Source organism: Enhydra lutris, unplaced genomic scaffold (genome assembly GCF_002288905.1).
Source record: "Enhydra lutris kenyoni isolate GAN:26980312 unplaced genomic scaffold, ASM228890v2 scaffoldscaffold84, whole genome shotgun sequence".
NCBI lineage: Eukaryota > Metazoa > Chordata > Mammalia > Carnivora > Mustelidae > Enhydra > Enhydra lutris.
The window spans coordinates 1,727,666-1,748,572 of NW_019154168.1; the positions used below are offsets into that span (position 1 = coordinate 1,727,666).

Here is a 20,907-nt window from a genome sequence, read left to right on the forward strand (position 1 = left end):
TCTCTTCTCTCCATTGCTAATAAGAAAAGGACAGAATACTCATGTTTCACATAGAAGATCTGTTACTTAAATTCAGATTGTGCTGTTCTGTCAAGAAGAGCCTTTCTCTTGACTCTTCCAAATATACCATAGAGGAAGTTTATATATCACACACAGAAACCGACATAAGGAAAGACTGAGATAAAACTTGCACATTTTAGCAGTTAACCACCTAAATCCAACATCTGCACACTTTTAATAAGAAAGACATTGTGTGCATGGGCAAGAAAGGCAGACTCGTCATCCATTCTTTGAAGGTAGAGGAATTTGGAATAAACTGTGAGATTAGTGAGTATTCAAATGTCTTCTTACTGTATTTTAATAAGAACAACTTAAAACTTTCTGTGTAGTTTTTCCCCAGTGATTTTTCACTCCTCCGTAAAGCACTTTCATTGAGAAGAAAGGTTTCTCAAGGCAGGATTTCTTTATCCATAAAAGGCAAAAAGTCAAAGCAGCATCAGGTTACCTGCATTGATTGAGTTAGTAGAAGGTGAGAAAGAGAAGAGGTTCTAATTTCATGGTGTCTCCCACAGCTAGAAAGAAGTGCAATTCTCTCTCTTATAAATTTTTTTTTTTTTTTTTTTCCAAGGAGAGGAACTTGTGGGGTACTGGGGCTTACAGTCTCAGGCTCCTTGTGGCACAGATGAAAACCTGAAGGGTGAACAGGACCCTTCCACCATTTACACATCGTGTCTTTTTTCCATGGTTTCAAAAGTTTAGCCTCCGATTCTTGCTCCCTGCAACTTTTTAACCCAAAGGACATGCTGAAAAGTGGGCCATATTTTATAGGGTCACATTCAGATACATTATTGCCTGGATAACTGTCATTTTTCTTAATTGGAATGAAACATTCACTAAGACTGATGGAGATCATAGGGGATTGTGGAAGGTGAGACCCAGATTATCAACAAATTCTTGTTTTCTGTTAGAGAGTAAAGGAGAACTTCCTGCAAGAAAGGAGAACTTGCTGGCTTTTCACTATTGCTGTACATTTATGTCTAAATCATATGAAAATTTTGAAAGCAATACAAAACCAAAGGAAGGAATGAACTATTGAAGGTATATGAGCATAATGACATTCCTTATTTACATTCCTAATAAGTACGGAAGAACAGATCTTTTGTAATTTTCTTCTTCTCCTTCCCTTCCTCCTCCTTCTCCTTCTTGTTCCTCCTCTTCCTCTTCATCCTCTTCTTAATTCCAGTTAGTTCAGATAAGATGTACTGTTAGTTTCAGGTGTACCATATAGTGATTCAACACTTGCCTGTTACACCTGATGCTCATCTGGACAGGTGCACTCCTTAATCCCCATCACCTATTTCACCCATCCCCCCCCAAACCAACTCCCTTCTGGTAACCATCAGGTTGTTCTCTTTCATTAAAAGTCTGTTTCTTGCTTTGTCTCTTTCTCTTTTTTCCCCTTTGCTCATTTGTTTTGTGGATCTTTTGTATTTTAAATAAGTTAATTTCCTTGTTATTGATAATATACACATTTATTAGATTATGACTTGTATATCTAAGCAAATTATTGACTAGTGGCTTTACCATTTATGAGCACTTATTTCAACCCAGACATTGGCTCATGAATATGTGTAGAAAAGTAAAATTTAAAACAATGTTTTTAACCCAGATGCATTATCTAAGCACTGAAGAAAATAATGAAAATGTGAGGATTGTGTTCTGACTGAGCAGTAGTTTTTGGAGGGCAAAGAGGCAAACATTATAATTGCAAGTGGCCCTCTGGAGTCTGGTGAATGTCATGTGCATACAAAATGAATTATCAGTAATAGAATTATTCTTTAAACACAAATTAGCATTCCTCATGTAATTAATTATTTAGAGAATTCTCACTGAAAACTTAATAAACTCTGGAAAATGTTCTTAATTGCAACATAATATTACTTTATTACCAGCTGTCCATTTGTATCACAGTTCAAAAAGTCATACTTTATCCAATCAATGTAGGGCAAAGCAAATTCCTCTCTGTTTTAAAATCCATTAATAATGTAGAAGTTGGGCGATATGAATACATAGCTTTGTTGTAGTTTCAATGAGAATAAAGTTCAAATTGTTACTGGAGATTCTGTGATTAGTGCCAAGTTTCTTAAATGAGAAAGACAAAAAGAGTTTAATGGATTAGCATCACTTGCCCAATCAGTCACATAAGCACGTAACCCAGAACTGAGAACCTCTAGGATGGGGAGCTATACCCACACTGGCTCATGTCTTTCAAAGGATCACATGGGAGCTTGGCTAGCTTTCTTCAGTTATAAAATTTACACTCAGTTAAGTTTTGTGGCAGAATGGGGAATCAACAAGCTTTCTGCCTTGACACAGGACACGTTGCTACTTCAGACATCTTGATTTCCTATTGCCTACAGTGTTTAAGTACATGGTTGAAATGCACTGGATAAATGGTCTTACTTTATTTTCAAGCGATGGTTGAATTGGATGGAGATGATGTAAGAGTTTCCTCCAGGGGAAAATATGCTGAAAGAGACATTGTACAGGTAAGAAATTTAATGGAAACTATTTGTTTAGTTCACTGTGAGGAACCTGTCAGCTCTGATTTGAAAATAAACAAATTACATTGAAAGCAAGACTCTCGGGTTCTCCTTAATTTAGTCAGTTGACTGTCTATGAGATGCATGGCAAGTAGGGCCTAGAATAAGTACCCAGTGACTCTCTTGTATTTCAGGTTCACTATATATAAAATAGAAATGTTAATAAATGTCTTTTCCCACTTTAATATTATCAGAAAATATCACTGAGGTCTTTGGTAAAATTAGAAGCTAGAAACATAGCAGACTTTTTAATGATGCTTACCTATTCATTGTTTAGCCCTCAACAAAGACTAAATATATTTTTAAGACACCTGATTACAACAATGAATTCTGGAACACTGAAAAGAAATTAAAAAAATAAATAAAAATTGAAAAAAAAAAGACAACTGGGGCGCCTGGGTGGCTCAGTGGGTTAGAGCTCTGCCTTCAGCTCAGGTTATGATCCCAGGGTCCTGAGATCGAGCCCCGCATCGGGCTCTCTGCTCAGTGGGGAGCCTGCTTCCCCCTCTCTCTCTGCCTGTCTCTCTGCCTACTTGTGATCTCTGTCTGTCAAATAAATAAATAAAATATTTAAAAAAAAAGACAACTGATTACATTTCAATGTAATTAAATTCAGTGGTAACAAACCAAAACTAGATATTTATATATTTCTCCCTAGATTATGGTTACAAAGGTGGAGAAATAGATCTTAAAATGATATGTATATACAGAAATTTATATAAAAATATAAGTTACATATAACTTTAAATGTAATTATATAAAGATGATATATAATACTTATAATATTTTATATGTAATAACATAAAATAATAACAATTTATGTAGTATATGATTTATACTTGTTAAAATTGAGAAAAATACGTAACTAAAACCTACTATTCTTGGAGTGAATAGAAGAGAAAAAATCAGCAGCCAGTCAATATAGTTCAAATTTATCACTGAACGCAAGCAGTTAATTAAACTAATTGGCTACATATTAGAGTTTCCATATCTTTTAGGTTTTTACAAGGGTAAAGCAGCTGTGAAGTGCACCTTTTTAAATAGGGAAGCAAAGGTCCTTAGCACATGCTATGAAAGTTTTAAAGGAGCAAACAATGGACTTCAGTATTATCTTCTTAATAACAACCCATACATTCACCCAAAGTCATTAAGAGAATCCCACAGAATTCGGAATGCTACAGAATTTAGTTCAAATCCCGAATGATTCACCATGATAAAACTTGAATGAGCTTTCTAAATTTCAGTGCTCTGGCTTTGTTGTAAAGATTAAGTAAGATCATGTAGATAAAATACATTTCTGAAATAGAACTCAGTAAAAGACAACAAAAAATGATTAAAATACTTTGAAGGAGAAATATAAAATAATCTGTAAATATGTTACTATAATGAGATTTAAAAAAGCATTGTTCTTTTTGGCAGCAACATTAAATTTTAAAATAGAAACATCTGTATAACAGTTTTTTAAAAGAAAAAAATTAAAAGTATTAAGTATGATTTAAACTTTTTAACCTAACGTTCTTGGTACAATTAAAAGCACACACACATGAATGATTAGGTTAAAAGCAGCTGAGAAAAGGAACATGATGATGTGGTCATTTATTTAAGTATCCCATGGTGTTTTGTTTTCATAATTAGACACATGATTATTCACCTTAACCTTATTAGCATAATTATGGGTCTAAGTAATTACACTTTATCTAAAAGCTCTTCATAATGTCTGACTCACAGTTTCCAAAAAATCGAATTACGGAAGGGAAGCATGAATTTGAAGTTCTTTGGAATGTGTTGTATTGCTCTTGTAATGCATTTTTACAGAAGCAGTAGAGGCAACCTCATATCTCATAGCTTCATCGTAATGCTTACAGGAAACTTGTTACTGTTTTCTTCTGTAGGGATAATTAAAGTTGCCCATATTGTTACGGTTTCCTTTAAGAGGAATGATCCGTTATGTTAGTGACAAGCAACAGTCATGTCTATTAGCATTTATAAAATAAAAATGTCCTTGATTGTGAAAGTATTTAGTCTCTCAGCAGATAACTACATTGGGCAGAATATTGAGATTGGACCCAGATCTGTGAAATTATAATATTGTCACTCTGCTCTTGAACTAGTCAGTAAATCTCTTTGAGCCTTCATTTCATTATTTCTGGACTTCAAATTCTTTCATCTCTGCTCTTTTCATGATGTTGTGAGTCTCAGAGGAGTACCACATGAAAATACTTTATCACGTATCAGTATAAGGTATATATTCATATAACATGTTCCTTCTCCTTAAAAGTCAGAGTCCTTGAGACCAGTCTCCCACCTTACAGTAACACTGGGATCCCCAAAAATCCTGAAGACACCTGCGGATATAGTTAAATACTCAAGGGATTCTACCACATAAAGTTGAACTGAAAGAGTTGTTGGATATTATAGATACTGAATAGGAAATTAAAATGTTTTTTGTTTTTAAAGATTTTATTTATTTGACAGAGATCACAAGTAGGCAGAGAGGCAGGCAGAGAGAGGGGTGGGGGAGAAGCAGGCTCCCTGCCAAGGAGAGAGCCCCCCAGGGCTCAATCCCAGGACCCTGGGATCATGACCCAAGCCAAAGGCAGAGGCTCCAACCCACTGAGCCATCCCCAGAGAATTAGTAGCCTCTGGAATAACTGTGACATTTTGACTTACATGCCTACATTCACTTTAAGGGGATTTGATAGACCCTTTTCCAGTTTCATGGAGAAGTTCCTAAATGGTGATTGGTCTTTTAACAATAGGAAGCAAGATAACCGTTTACATAGTACATTGTGTTGAAGGAGAATTAGCATTCTCCCTCATTTCAAGTAAGTTTTTAAAAACATTCCACCATCACCAGTGGGCGCAGGCTGGCTTCAGTTGTTTAAGCATCTAACTCTTGATTTCAGCTCAGGTCATGATCTCAGGGGTCGTGAGACCAAGCCCCAAGTTGGACTCTGCACTAGGTGTGGAGCCTGCTTAGGATTCTCTCTTTCCCTCTGCCCCTCCCCACTCTAAAAGAAATAAAAATAAAAATATTCCACCATCACAGTTTTCCAGGTTCCACCATCCAGTAGAATGTTTTTTAAATGAGCTATTTTCAAGAATAGAAATACTCTTGAATATTTAGAATAGTGGGGTCACAGGAGTCCACCAAGGATAACACCGTCAATCTCCATCATCAGAAAATATCTAAGCCATCACAAGTGCTGCTGTAAATACTGCTGGTTAAAATATTATCAGAAAATAGGGTCCATTTAGGCTTTCTTACCTTTTCATTACTTCCAATTTCTTGTATGTTGAAGCAAAGCAGGTTAATGCACTGCAAATGGAGCCCAAATTTTTTAAGTGGGCAAACAAAAGCTTAAGGCTGCAAATAATAACAAAAGCCAAAGGTAGCTGAGATTTAGCAGAAAGTTGAGGGTAGCAGATGGAGTTCTCATTACTGTGTCAAATCTTAAGTGGCTTCCAACTTCTTCATATAATACTGAGTCATTTATTAACTCCTTTTGTATGCTGGGCAAGCTAAGAGCTATAGTATTGCTTCACTTAATCTTTAATTGACTTTATGCAGGTATTTTGATTAGTACATTTTACCAAAAAAAAGAAAAAGAAATTACGTTTAATTCTTCTTGTCCATAGTCATGTAGCTGGTAAGAAATAGAGTGAAGATTTAACCTTAAAATGTCTGATTCTAAAATTCTTAACAAAAGTCATGTATAACACTGATTTAAAACCTAAACATAGCATTTAAGCGTTTCTGTGACTTGACCCCAATCTTCCTCTTTAGCTGAACACACACATACACACTACTTTGTTTAGACAAATAGAACTACCAGCTGTATTTGCATCACACATTTCCATTGTTCTTGTTTTTATTTCCTCTTATTTCACCTGGAATACTCTTCTTTATCTGTGCTGATTAATATCTTACATTTTGAAAGTTCCATTATATAGCCTTGCACAAAGCCCTCTCGGCACACCTGAACTAACTTCCCCTCTTCGTCAATTTATTCACATACCACTTTATATCTTCCTAAAAATACTGGCCACTTTTTGCCTTGTAGTAATTTATGAATAAAGAAACTGAGGCCCAGGTAGCAACGTGTACAAAATTATTTAAGTCATAAATTGATAGATCCAAATTTCCAACAGAGTTCTGATTCCAAAACCTGTGTTCTTTCTGTTATAACACACCTACTCTCATAAAAACCAATATTCTAGTGAAGATTATTAGGGTCTAATTCCCCTTTCATATTACTGAAGTGGTTCATGTCTCAGGGTTAGATCAATTTAGGTTCAAATAATGATTGATACTGGTAAGTATCTCATCTAAGTTAATTAAACTTTCCAAGTTTCAGTTTCCTCTTTTGTAAATTCAAAATATGGGTAACATGCTTATAAAAATGTAATGAGATACTGTATAAATCTTTTAGCAGATGGCCTGTTACCTACCAGTTGCTCAACAAATGCATTAGTTAGTGCCAATGGTAGTTATTATGTTTAGATGGTCTGTGGCATAGTCCAGTGCAAATTAATTTTTTGTCAGTATTTCATAGTAGCTATACCTTGACAAGGGACACTGTAGTCAGCCTTATGTGTAATTATATTCATTGTCTTAAGATTGAATTTCGTGACTCTAGTACAAACAGTAAGCAAGATGAGATCCTATTGTTGTTATTCTAAAACTTCAAAGAGTTATTTTCTTAAGTCAATATATGTAAAGGCTTCCTATTTGTTTGTGCTATGAATTGGCCATTGTGTATAACGCAGAGTCATTTCTTCGGGCTGCACACAGCTGTTGGTTGGCCTATCATTTCCTTAAAAATTATGTTTAAATCATATTTTCCATTAAAAGGAGAATAATAACCTTGAAGGCGTAGACTTGAAAATCACTAATGGAGCTCTGCACAGTAGGAACAATCAAGTAAAATTGAGCAGAACAGCAACTAAAAGTCCATTTGCCCAAACTGATTCAAAACTTGTTTTCACAAATAGTCAAAGCCAGCCGTTAGAACAGCCATGTGGAACATTTTCCTTGTACTGGATGGATGCTGAAAAAAAAATGTAGAGTATCAAGGATATAGTATATTTCTACAGAATGGAATGCATTTATTAGTTTTTTGGGGGGGATGGATGTGATAAATTCGTGCAAAGTTAAAACTGATTTATCCCTCTAAACTCAACACTTTAAGGGTCTGAGTTCATTTGTGGGGGTAGTCAATGAACAACACTCATCCACAGATGTGCAAGCATTATTTTGAACAGGAGGTCCCCAGGTACAGTGATCAGAAATGAATGATTTAAAAAAAAGAAAAAGACAAAAACCAGAGTAGCCTGAGAAGTTGAGTGGGAAATTGATTGTAGGAGGATATGAGCAGTAGTGTTACAGAGGGCATATTAGGTCCTGACAACTGTAAGATTTGACATGAAGAAGTAAAGGAAATGAAGAGTCACTTGTCATTTTCATCTCTCACTTAGGACAGTACCTTGTGACTGATTGAAGAGCTGAGTGGCCTTTTGGGAAAGGTTTAGGTAATTCAGTTAGTGAGTAGAAAGTTCTCAACATTTTTCATCTACTCCCAGCACACAGGTAGGATAAGGTATACTTCTGTTGATAACAAGAACTCTCTATGTTAATGAGAGTTAAGGCAAGGCAAGTTATGGGCAAGGTCCCCCAGTATTCAAAGGGCAGGCAGAATCTGTCACCCCACTGAACAAGCCTATGTTAAATGTGATATATACTTTCCTCTTCAGTTGAAAACTAAGATTGCTTTCTTACCCGTTATTTATGAAAATGTTTTAAATATGAGTAGATCTGCATGTATTATGAGAAGGGTGGTTGTGAATCTAAGTTTTGACATCCCAGAGCATCACAGCATTCTTAAAGATGAATTTTAATTTGCTTCAGTTAAAAAAAAAATAGCACATCTCCTAGCATTTGCTGGAAAGATGAAGCAATGGGTGTTATAAAATAATAAAAAAGCCAGGAATTACTTAGCAGACAATACTGATACTGTACTTAAATTTGATTGAGTTAAATGAAGAAGGATATTCCTTGTATTTAATGTTTGATGTGAATGTAACTAGAAAACTATTAAGAATATAGTTTCACAAGATGGGATCGGGAGGGAGACAAACCATAAGAGACTCTTAATCTCACAAAACAGAGGGTTGCGGGGGGTTGGGGGCAGGTAGGGAGAGGGAGGTGGGGTTATGGACATTGGGGAAGGTATGTGCTATGGTTAGTGCTGTGAAGTGTGTAAACCTGGCGATTCACAGACCTGTACCCCTGGGGCTAATAATACATTATATGTTAATAAAAAAATAAAAAATAAGAAAAGTAATAAAATTTTTTTAAAAAAGAATATAGTTTCATAAACAAGTGTTGGAGAGGATGTGGAGAAAGGGGAACCCTCTTACACTGTTGGTGGGAATGCAAGTTGGTGCAGCCACTTTGGAAAACAGTGTGGAGATTCCTTAAGAAATTAAAAATAGAGCTACCCTAAGACCCTGCAATTGCACTACTGGGTATTTACCCCAAAGATACAGATGTAGTGAAAAGAAGGGCCGTCTGTACCCAAACATTCATAGCAGCAATGGCCACAGTCACTAAACTGTGGAAAGAACCAAGATGCCCTTCAACGGATGAATGGATAAAGAAGATGTGGTGCATATATACAATGGAGTATTATGCCTCCATCAGAAAGGATGAATACCCAACTTTTGTATCAACATGGATGGGACTGGAAGAGATTATGCTGAGTAAAATAAGTCAAGCAGAGAGAGTTAATTATCATATGGTTTCACTTACTTGTGAAGCATAAGGAAAAACAGAGAGGACATGGGGAAGTGGAGAAGGGAAGTGAGTTGGGGGAAGTCAGAGGGGGAGATGAACCATGAGAGACTGTGGACTCTGAGAAACAAACTGAGGGTTTTGGAGAGGAGTGGGGTGCGGGATTGGGAGAGGCCTGATGGTGGCTATTAAGGAGGGCACGTATTGCATGGAGCACTGGGTGTGGTGCATAAACAATGAATTTTGGAACATGCACAAAAAAATTAACTAAAAAAAATTTTTTTAAATAAAAAAAGAATATAATGTCATGGTTATATTGAAATACATACCTGTATAAGTTGAATAGTAATAGTAGTGATGTTCACAACAATTACCATATATAATACATATTATGAGTTGAATACTGTTTTAAGTACTTTACATATTAACTTAATATAGCAACCTAATAAAGCAGGTATTATTATTATTATTATTATTGTTATTCTCCTCATTTATAGAAGAGAAAACAGAATGAGTGGGAAATCATTTTCTAAGATCATGCAGCTAATAAGTCGGAGATTCAGCCTTTGAACCTAGGCAGTCTAATTCCAGAGTTTGGGAGAATAGTGGGTAAAAAGATAAATGAGGTTAATGTCCATGGTGTGGAAGAAAAGGTAAAGAGGGAAAGAAAAATATAAGAGCAAAGTTGGGGTAAACACAGAATGGGTGGTGAGATCAACTGCTTGCCAGAGGTGCCATCCTTTCCCTCCATGGATGTGTTAGCTACAGAGTTCTGAAAAACTGAACTCTTTAAAAAAAAAAAAAAAGTTTAAGGATAAATGCTGTATACTAAGTATTCTAAATGTTTGCTTTTAAAATACTATGCCTTTTATAAGAATGAAATAAGCTATAACAGTCAGATGTCTTTTTCTCATTAATCTTCAGTCTTGTTGATTCCTGTTTTCTCACTTTTCTAATTATAGTTTCAGTGAAAAAAAATAAACCCTAACTTTTTTGCACCTCTTTGATTTTTTGTTAAGAATGTCAAGTCTTGTCCAAAGTTAGATAATTTGACTTCACACAAGTTCACGTCCCCTTAGCTCTCTTCTCAGTTAAAGATTATATTTGCTCTATTAGTTTTTCTTACCCTTGCTTAGCTACCTTCAGGTGTAAGAGAAAGCTTTGTCACCTTTCTACTACACTTTTTTCTAAAAGCTCCGTTGAGTTTTCCTCCTGGTTAGCAGGACAGGGTAAAATTATAGTCATATTGGTTGCCTCTGCCTACAGTATCTTATTTCTTTTTTTAAAGATTTTATTTATTTATTTGACAGACAGAGATCACAAGTAGGCAGAGAGGCAGGCAGAGAGAGAGGAGGAAACAGGCTCCCTGCTGAGCAGAGAACCCGATGTGGGGCTCGATCCCAAGACCCTGAGATCATGACCTGAGCCGAAGGCAGAGGCTTAACCCTCTGAGCCACCCAGGCGCCCCTATAGTATCTTATTTTAAAAAGAAGAGTAATTTTCTCCTCTTCCTTAAAAGAGACTATGTTCACTATATGAGAAGTATTACACTTGCTATTTGGTTTCTTAAAACTTTAAATTGGTTTATCTGTAGCAATCTGACCATCTTAAAGCCTACTTCCTCATTATAGTTTTTTCCTGAAAGCACATCTTGTGTAGCTACTTAACTCAAAAGTAACTTTTTCGGGGCACCTGGGTGGCTCAGTGGGTTAAGCCGCTGCCTTCGGCTCAGGTCATGATCTCAGAGTCCTGGGATCGAGCCCCGCATCGGGCTCTCTGCTCTCTAGGGGAGCCTGCTTCCTCCCCTCTCTCTGCCTGCCTCTCTGCCTGCTTGTGATCTCTCTGTCAAATAAATAAATAAAATCTTTAAAAAAAAAAAAAAGTAACTTTTTCAACATAAATTTAACACAGTTATGGTATAGTAGGAGATGGGAAGGTGCTGTCTCTCTAGAGGAGGAAAAATGATTTAATTCAAACTCCTAATTTTTTTTTATTTTTTTTAAAGATTTTTATTTATTTATTTGACAGAGAGAGATCACAAGTAGACGGAGAGGCAGGCAGAGAGAGAGAGAGAGAGGGAAGCAGGCTCCCTGCTGAGCAGAGAGCCCGATGCAGGACTCGATCCCAGGACCCTGAGATCATGACCTGAGCCGAAGGCAGCGGCTTAACCCACTGAGCCACCCAGGCGCCCCTCAAACTCCTAATTTTACACTTAGAAATTGTTCAACATTCTCAAAGGTTTTCACTGTGCCTTTTCTCTAAGACCTAAATTACTGGGTTCACAACATTAATGGTTCCAAGCATTTCCAGGTTGCTTCAAGAATCATCGTATCTCTGAAGGGAAATTGAACTAGTGCCCTCAAATAGCACATGTTTATTAACTTAAGTAACCACTGTAAGTGAAGATAGAATCAGGCAATTTATTGCCAGAGTATTTAATGTTCAGCTGATAATGGCTCTCACGTAATTGCTTATGTAAAGATAGAGCAGTTATTTTTATATGACATAAAAACAAGAATGATGATATTTCAATATGAAGTATTATCAATTCTTAGTCTGAATAATTTTTTTTTCCATTCCAAACAACAGATTAAAAAAAAAAATTGGGGATATGAGATTTGATGTTTTCGTAATAATTAAAAACACTTCACATGTGTTTAGGCTTCTTCAACAATATGCACTTTCCTTTTTCCCCTGCGCTGGATACTCTTTCTGCACTGAAAGCTGATTTATGCAGGTATTAACTCCACTGTCAGGAAACCGAGCCCTGAAGAGGTAAACGCTCTATCCTCTTGGGAGTCAGGTGAGGTATAGAACCCAAAACCACAGAATACCTGTAGCAACATGATGGACCTTTCAGAACCAGGAGACAAGTTATTGGGAGAGAGAAAAAAAAAAAAGAGAACAATTGCATCCCTTTTTAGATAAAGCATATACAATAGAAAGTTTCGGCCACTATAGTAGCTCGCTGTTGGTAATGAATCAGATCTCTTGAAGATGCATAGTAATGCCTATCCATCTAACCAGTCCTCCAGGCTGCTCTGATTCTCCACCAAATGTTGACATGCGTTGGTTTTTGTGTCTGTTAAACCGCATACTAAAGTCTCTAGAATAACTCTCTCACCTCTGTTTCAGTTCGTGCCGTTCCGGGATTATATTGACAGAAGCGGAAACCACATACTGAGCATGGCCAGATTGGCTAAAGACGTCCTAGCTGAGATCCCGGAGCAGTTCCTCTCCTACATGCGGGCCCGCGGAATCAAGCCATCCCCCGCGCCGCCCCCCTACACCCCGCCTACACACGTGTTACAGACTCAGATATGACCGTGCTCGGAACCGTCCCCGTTAACTACCCGTCACGAAGAACTGCTGAGTCAACGCTTTGCTCCTGGTGCTCTGTCGCGAACCAGGGAATGAGATACTCTTCTCAGTTTGATTTCAGCAGTCCTGGTTAATATGCTTTCTTGGATCCAAAATTAATTCTCTTTCTAAACCAAAACTGTAAATATGGTTGTTGCATGAGCAACAGAAAAATTGTTTAAATGCTTGAAGCAAAATATGGATGTCTTCTCTGAATCTCTTTTTCTTTCTTTCTTTCTTTCTTTCTTTCTTTCTTTCTTTCTTTGGACAGAAACAGCTAATTTCCAATGTATTGTTGGAAAAAAGCACAAACTGTTTTTAACTCAAATATTGTCCTCGACTGCTGTGTGTATAGGAAAGCAGTCTCTCTGTATCAATGTTTACATGTTACTACTTTTTAAATTTCAATACTTTTATAACTGTTCTTAAGAATAAGAGTTTTGAATATTGAATCCTCTGTCTTCTAAATTGCAATAGCTATAATCGCAAGAGCAATATCTCTTTGAATGACTGTCTGGACAATACAATTGCAAATAAGAGAAAGGAGAGATGCTTTCATATTTCTCAGTAAGTGAATTGTCTTACGAGGCCGCATCTGCTTAGTAATGAGTTCCTCTGCTGTTTGCCTGGTATGGGGGTTTAAGCTTAGCAGATGTGTATTCTGTAGGAACATGCATTTTTCATGGAGCTTGGGTTCTAAATTTAGACTGCAGTCAGTTTATGTTCTGTAATTCTCAGTAGAAATAATAAAAATAATAAAAAGTCAAACATTGTGAACTGTAAAATGCACAGAAAATACTTTGTGTACGAAGTAGCATCTTTATATTATAATGCTATTTAGAGAGACTAAAACCCAGAATATTTAACTGTGAACCATGTAGCAGAAGTTTTAAACTTTTTACTCCATTATACCTTGTCTAGATATTTTAATTCAAAGGGATACTGGCTCTCCTGATTTGGACTTCTTGTTATCACCTTTTCATGTTGCCGTGCGAGGTGCACAGGCTGGAAGATTTTTGTGAAATTCCCAGTTATATATACAAACCACGTGACTTAGTGCACAACACATTTGTGAGATAACCTAATCCTACATACTGAACTGCCTGTCCACAATGACTTGTAAAGAGTTTTTGCATGTACAGTTTTTACAAAAATTACAGTTTTGTGACATTGTGTCTAAATTAAAGCATTTCTTTAGAACAAATGGCCTTAAATTCTCACAGAATTCCTGGAAATGATTGTGAATTGCCTTCAAATAATAGAAAAGTGTATTTTCTTTTCCTTTGTGTCAACAATGTAACTGCTTCATAATATTTTTCCTTACTTACATCCTATTTACTACTTGGTTTATTTCTACTGTATGTTGTTCTCTTTGTCCAAGTTGACTTAGGGTGACTTTTATAAGCATGAAACTATTTTATTGACAAGAAAAATATATACACCCACATATCTAACAGTATCAATGTTATACAATTATGTAATAACAAATTGTCCATTTTTAAGTATGTATTAAAATCTTTAAAAGGATAACTACTTGCTCTGTAAGTTTTATGTGTGAGTGAAATGGAGTGTGATGATTTCTCTTACTGATCTTAAATATTTCCACCAGTATAGTTAATAACCAACTGATTTTTTTAAATTTACCTTAATATTCAGTCCAAAGAAATAAAAATGAATGAGGTCAGTATTTTCTTTCCTGTCAACTATTATTTATTTTACTTTGAACTAATTAGAGAAAATGAAGGATGTATACTTTCTTATCTATGTAATAATGTGCCCACACTTAGTGGGGGCAGATGGCTAAGAAATCATCTTTAGTTATAAACCATGCCCTTTGTATGGCAGGGTGGTCGCCAGAAATGCATGTGATATCAGTTCCTTTTTTTTTCTCCCTAAGATTTCCTCCCTCTCTCCCTCCATTCCTTCCTTCCTTCCTTCCTTTCTTCCTTCCTTCCTTTCAAGAGCATGCAAGCAGGGAGAGGGACAAAAGAAAAGGGAGAGAAAGAGTCTCAAGCAACTGCGCACTGAACACAGAACCCAATGCAGGGCTCAATCCAACAACCTTGAGATGACCTGAGCCCAAATCGAGAGTCAGATGCTTAACTGACTGAGCCTCCCAGGTGCTCCAATGTTAGTTCTATATTTTATTTTAGAAAATACCCAGTCATGTCTTATTTCTGCATAAAGGAAGAAACCAAGTCTGAAGGGATTGAGTGATTTATCCAAGTCTGTGTAACTAGAGCAGAGCTGGTTATACTACTGCCAAAATAACCACTTGAATTTTTTGAACTGCCATTAAGGGCTTTGTAATGAAAAATCCCAGAAATATTACCCATAAATGCAAATGCATACCAATAGTTGCACGTACACACTGGGTATGAGGGATATGCAAACATTAGGTAATGAGAGACAAGAAAGGTATATATTGGGGCACCTGGGTGGCTCAGTGGGTTAAGCCACTGCCTTCAACTCAGGTCATGATCTCAGGGTCCTGGGATCAAGCCCTGCATCGGGCTCTTTGCTCAGCAGGAGCCTGCTCCCCCCCCACCACCACTGCCTCTCTGCCTACTTGTGATCTCTCTCTGTCAAAATAAATAAATAAAATCTTAAAAAAAAAAAAAAAGGTATATATTAAGAGAAGAGTGATAGCTCTAAGTCATCAACCTTGCTACAGAAAGCAGACTATTACCAAAGGCTCTGGATATTGTGTTCTCTAATCCCATTCCTTTCCTTTCTGATGAGAATCATTTTAATTCCAGGATGAACCCTCGGGCTTCTATTCAAGCATCTCCAACACTGGTCTCACCCAGTTATATCAACTCCATTGCTTCCCGAATGAATATTAAAATCATCCAGACTTGTCTCATTACTTTTCCCAACCAATCTAGGTTCATCTGGAGTCTCAGGCACAGTTCCTACTCTTTCCTTCCATCAGGCTCTCTCCTGAGGCCTCCACCTAAAATACTCTTTGCATCTTCTAGCCCAAGGCCCAACTCTTCTTAACCATGTTCTTTAAAACTTCAGCTAACAGTAATCAGTACCTTCTGTCAATCAAATATGCATTGCGTTTTAGCATATCCATTGCCTCATTATTTATATACTATTTTACTTTGGGGCATCTTGACATCTCCCCGACACATAAGACTATGATTTTATGGCACCTGGATAAAGGTAAATTCTAAAAGCTTCCAAGTTTACTGTAATCTGTAACTAGGTTGTGTAACTGCTGCAATTAAAGGACATCAGATGGCTCAATCACTTCTTTCAAAATTCTACGTGTAATATGAGGAGAAAAAAAGAGGTGGATGTGACTTTGAATGGCGGTATGTGTAGGGGAGAGGGCAGCTGGAAGTAGGGTTGGAGGATAGCTGTTTTGTTCAGAATGAGTGAAGATAAGTAGGTGAGCTCATGTGCTTTTTTGTTATTATTAGGGTAGCTTATCATCTGCTTAGGACATAAAGAGATTTCTCTCACAAGATGAGATGGCTGTGGTTGTTTCTTAGAGAACCCGTGACTACCAAAGATTTTACTGCAGAACATGCTTTCTTCCTTTCAGCTTATATGTGTTTTAACTATTTTCCGTCTTTGTGTTACTCGGATCTGTAATTGACACAAAATGGCAAGACACTTAATAAAAACTCACTTGAAGACGAATTTCTATCATTAGCACAAATCAGATACACTTCCTAATAAAGAAACAGAGCTGAGGATCAAATTGATTTCCTTTGAGTGCAAGTGGTATCACTTAATAAAGATCGAAAGGATGGAAATCTACTTGTAAAAAGTTAATACTGTGCAGAGCTTTCCCATCAGTGAGTCACAGATAGCTTACAGGTGCATGCCATGCAGATGGGCTACGTGTGTGGGTATACCGCTTAGGATAATTGGGGCTCCCACGCTCCAGCATACTTACTGGCTAACCTCAGGATATTTTATAAATCTTCTTTTTAAAAATAAATATATCTTGACTGAAAAAGAAAAGCTCTGCATTACAGAGATTATTTCTCAAAAAAACTATGAGTGCCCTTATGAGACTCTCAAGCTTACATTTATCACGTACTTTGTTTTACACTGAATTATAGAATTTCTGAGACAACTTTCTTGCCTTGTCAATCATCTCCTGCATAAGCAGTCTACCCCTCATACAAAGAGTGGGTTCCTTAATCTATGTATTTTTATATGACTCACAAGACTTCAAAGCATAAAATTAAAGGGATCCAACATTGTTTGTTTTTTTTCCCCTTAGAATAAATTCTAGATGATTCCCCCTCCTCCTGACCATTGCCATGCTCCTCACCCCACCATCCCACTGTACTTCCATTTGCTCCGAAGATCCTAGATGTCATTGAACAATAGGAAAGCCTTTCATTCATTCCACAAAAGATAGGAAGATATTGAGATGAAAGACAAGGAAATTTTGAGAATAAACACATTTTATTTTATAAATGTACTGACATAATTGTACCAAGATTTTTTTTCTGAAAGGCTTCATCAGATTTTATGATATGATTTTGATGAGGAAAGACTTGGTATATCATGAACATAAAAATGCTGAAAGGGTTTCTTTGAAGATGTGAAAGGGGAAATGAGAGAACCCACAATACAAGCCTGGGCTATGTTTATCATTATTTCATCGATGATGATCCTGACAACATTCACAGTTCAGATTTCAAGCTTCACAAACCAGATTAAGGAGCCACCAAATAGAAATATTTGCCCAATAGATAGTAGAGGAAATGCCCCATAATGAAATCACTTTTCTTTAAGTTAATGTGACACTCAACCACTATTTTAATTGTTTGGAAATACTTATTTGTAATAAAAACAATATAATAGCATTATACATGGGTATCTCCAAATATAATGATTCTGCTAAGATTATTTCTTGATGGCATACTACTTCTGGTTCCTAACAGACTTTCAGGAGTTTTTTTAGAGGAACCATTTTCAAATGTCCTAAGGCAGGGTTGTTGCTTATTTAATACTTTATCAAACCACCCCCAATCCCATCATCTGCCGTTACTCTTACTGCCTGGGCCTTGGAAATACTCTGAAGGTCAAAATCTAAGAGAAAGATGACCACTAAGCTCTTACCATGGAAAGAGCAAAAGAAAATTGTTCCCAAGATTTGCTCATTTAGTTCTCTTTTTAATTAACATATAGTCAATTATTTGTTTTAGGGGTACAGGTCTGTGAATCATCAGTCTTACAAAATTCACAGCACTCACCATAGCATATACCCTCCCCATTGTCCATCCCCCAGCCACTCCATCCCTCCCACCCCCGCCCCTCCAGCAACCCTCAGTTTGTTCCTGAGATTAAGAGTCTCTTATGCTTTGTCTCCCTCTCTGGTTTACGTCTTCTTTCATTTTTCCCTCCCTTCCCCCGTGATCCTCTGTCTTGTTTCTCAAATTCCTCATATCAGTGATATCATATAATAATTGTCTTTCTCTGATTGAGAAATTTCTCAATTTCTCTGATTATTTAGCTTAGCATGATACCCTCAAGTTCCATCCACATTGTTGCTAATGGCAAGATTTTGGGGGTTTTGATGGCTGCATAGTATTTCATTACATATATATGTAATGAAATACTATAACGTAATATATATATATATATCTCACATATATATATGTGAGATATATATATTTATAGACCTTTATATGTGTGTGTGTGTGTGTGTGTGTGTGTGTGTGTGTGTGTGTGTGTGTATATATATATATATATATATATATATATCACTTCTTCATTATCCATTCATTTATTGATGGACATCTAGGCTCTTTCCATAGTTTGGCTATATAAACATTCGGGTGCATGTGCCCTTTTGGATCATTACATTTGTATCTTTAGGGTAAATACTCAGTAGGGCAATTGCTGGGACATAGGGTAGCTCTATTTTCGACTTTTTAAGGAAAACGGTTTCCAGAGAGGCTGCACCAGCTTGTATTCACACCAACAGTGTAAGAGGGGTCCCCTTTCTCTGCATCCTCAACACCTGTCATTTCCTGAGTGGTTAATTTCAGCCATTCTGACTGGTGTGAGGTGGTATCTCACTGTGGTTTTGATTTGTATTTCCCTGATGCTGAGTGATGTCAAACACTTTTTCATGTGTCTGTTGGCCATTTGGATGTCTTCTTTGCCAAAATGTCTGTTCATGTCTTCTGCCCATTTTTTGATTGGATCATTTGTTCTTTGGGTGTTGAGTTTGATAAGTTTTTTATAGATTTTGGATAATAACCCTTTATCTGATATGTCATTTGCAAGTATCTTCTCCCATTCTGTCGGTTGTCTTTTAATTTTGTTGACTCTTTCCTTTGCTGTGTAAAAGCTTTAATCTTAATGAAGTCCCAATTGTTCATTTTTGCCCTTGCTTCCCTTTCCTTTGGCGATGTTCCTAGGAAGAATTTGCTGCAACTGAGTTTGAAGAGGTTGCTCTCTGTGTTCTTCTCAAGTTTGGATGGATTCCTGTCTCCACATTGAGGTCCCTCATCCATTTTTTGAGTCTGTTTTTGTGTGTGGTGTAAGGAAATGGTCCAGTTTCATTCTTCTGCATGTGGCTGTTCGATTTTCCCAACACCATTTGTAGAAGAGACTGTCTTTTTTCCGTTGGACATTCTTTCCTGCTTCATTAAAGATTAGTTAACCATAGAGCTGAGGGTCCATTTCTGGGATCTTTATTCTGTTCTATTGATCTATGTGTCTGTTTTTGTGCCAGTTACCATACTGTTTTGATGATTACAGCTTTATAATAAAGCTTGAAGTCTGGAATTGTGATACCAACTTTAGTTTTCTTTTTAAACATTCCTCTGGCTATTTGGGGTCTTTTATGGTTCCATATAAATTTTAGGATTATTTGTTCCATTTCTTTGAAAAAAGTTGTTGGTACTATAATGGGGATTGCAATAAATGTGTAGATTGCTCTAGGTAGTGTAGACATTTTCTCAATATTTGTTCTTCCAATCCATGAGCATGGAATGTCTTTCCATTTCTCTGTGTCTTCCTCAATTTCTTTCATGAGTACTCTATAGTTTTCTGAGTACAGATTCTTTGCCTCTTTAGTTAGATTTATTCCTAGGTATCTTATGGTTTTGGGTACAATTGTAAATGGGATCAACTCTTTAATTTCTTTTTCTTTTGTCTTGTTGTTGGTGTATATAAATACAACTGATTTCTGTGTATTGATTTTATATCCTGACACTTTACTGAATTCTTGTATGAGTTCTAGCAGTTTTAGAGTGGAGTCTTTTGGGTTTTCCATGTAAAATATCATCTGGAAAGAGTGAGCGTTGGACTTCTTCTTTGCTGATTCGGATGCTTTTTTTTTTCTTTTTGTTGTCTGATTGCTGAGGATAGGACTTCCAGTACTATGTTGCATAGCAGTGGTGATAGTGGACATCCTGCCGTGTTCCTGACCTTAAGGAAAAAGATCTCAGTTATTCCCCATTGAGAATGATACTCGCTGTGGGTTTTTCATAGATGGCTTTTATGATATTGAGGCATATGCCTTTTACCTCTACACTGTGAAGAGTTTTGATCAAGAAAGGATGCTGTACTTTGTCAAATGCTTTTTCAACATCTACTGAGAGTATCATATGGTTCTTGTTCTTTCTTTTATTAATGTATTATATCACATTGGCTGATTTCCGGATGTTGACCAGGCTTCCAGCCCAGGAATAAATCCGACTTTGTCATGAATAATCCTTTTAATGTACTGTTGGATCCTATTGGCTAGCATTTTGGTGAGAATTTTTCGCATCCATGTTCATCAGGGATACTGGTCTGTAATTCTCATTTTTGATGGGTTTTGGTCTGGTTTTGGGATCAAGGTAATGCTGGCCTCATAAAATGAGTTTGGAACTTTTCCTTCCATTTCTATTTTTTGGAACAGTTTCAGGAAAATAGGATTAATTCTTTTTTAAATGTTTGGTAGAATTCCCCTGGGAAGCCACCTGGCCTTGGGCTTCTGTTTGTTGGGAGATTTTTTTATTCCTGCTACAATTTCCTTACTATTTATGAGTCTGTTCAGGTTTTCTATTTCTTCCTGGTTCAGTTTTGGTAGTTTATACATCTCTAGGAATGCATCCATTTCTTCCAGATTGTTAAATTTGCTGGCATATAGTTGCTCATAAGATGTTCTTATAATTGTTT

The 20,907-nt window shown here is 36.6% G+C and overlaps 1 protein-coding gene across 1 annotated transcript in view; it reads left to right on the plus strand.

Annotated features, from left to right (window-relative positions):
* The window catches only part of LOC111161344 (copine 8), a 202,807-nt gene extending 190,087 nt beyond the window's left edge, over nucleotides 1–12,720 (plus strand). The window contains exons 19-20 of the mRNA XM_022524935.1: nucleotides 2,476–2,549; nucleotides 12,532–12,720. Coding sequence (XP_022380643.1) covers nucleotides 2,476–2,549; nucleotides 12,532–12,720 — 263 coding nt within the window. The remainder of the gene's footprint in view (nucleotides 1–2,475; nucleotides 2,550–12,531) is intronic.
* The last annotated feature ends 8,187 nt before the right edge of the window (nucleotides 12,721–20,907 follow it).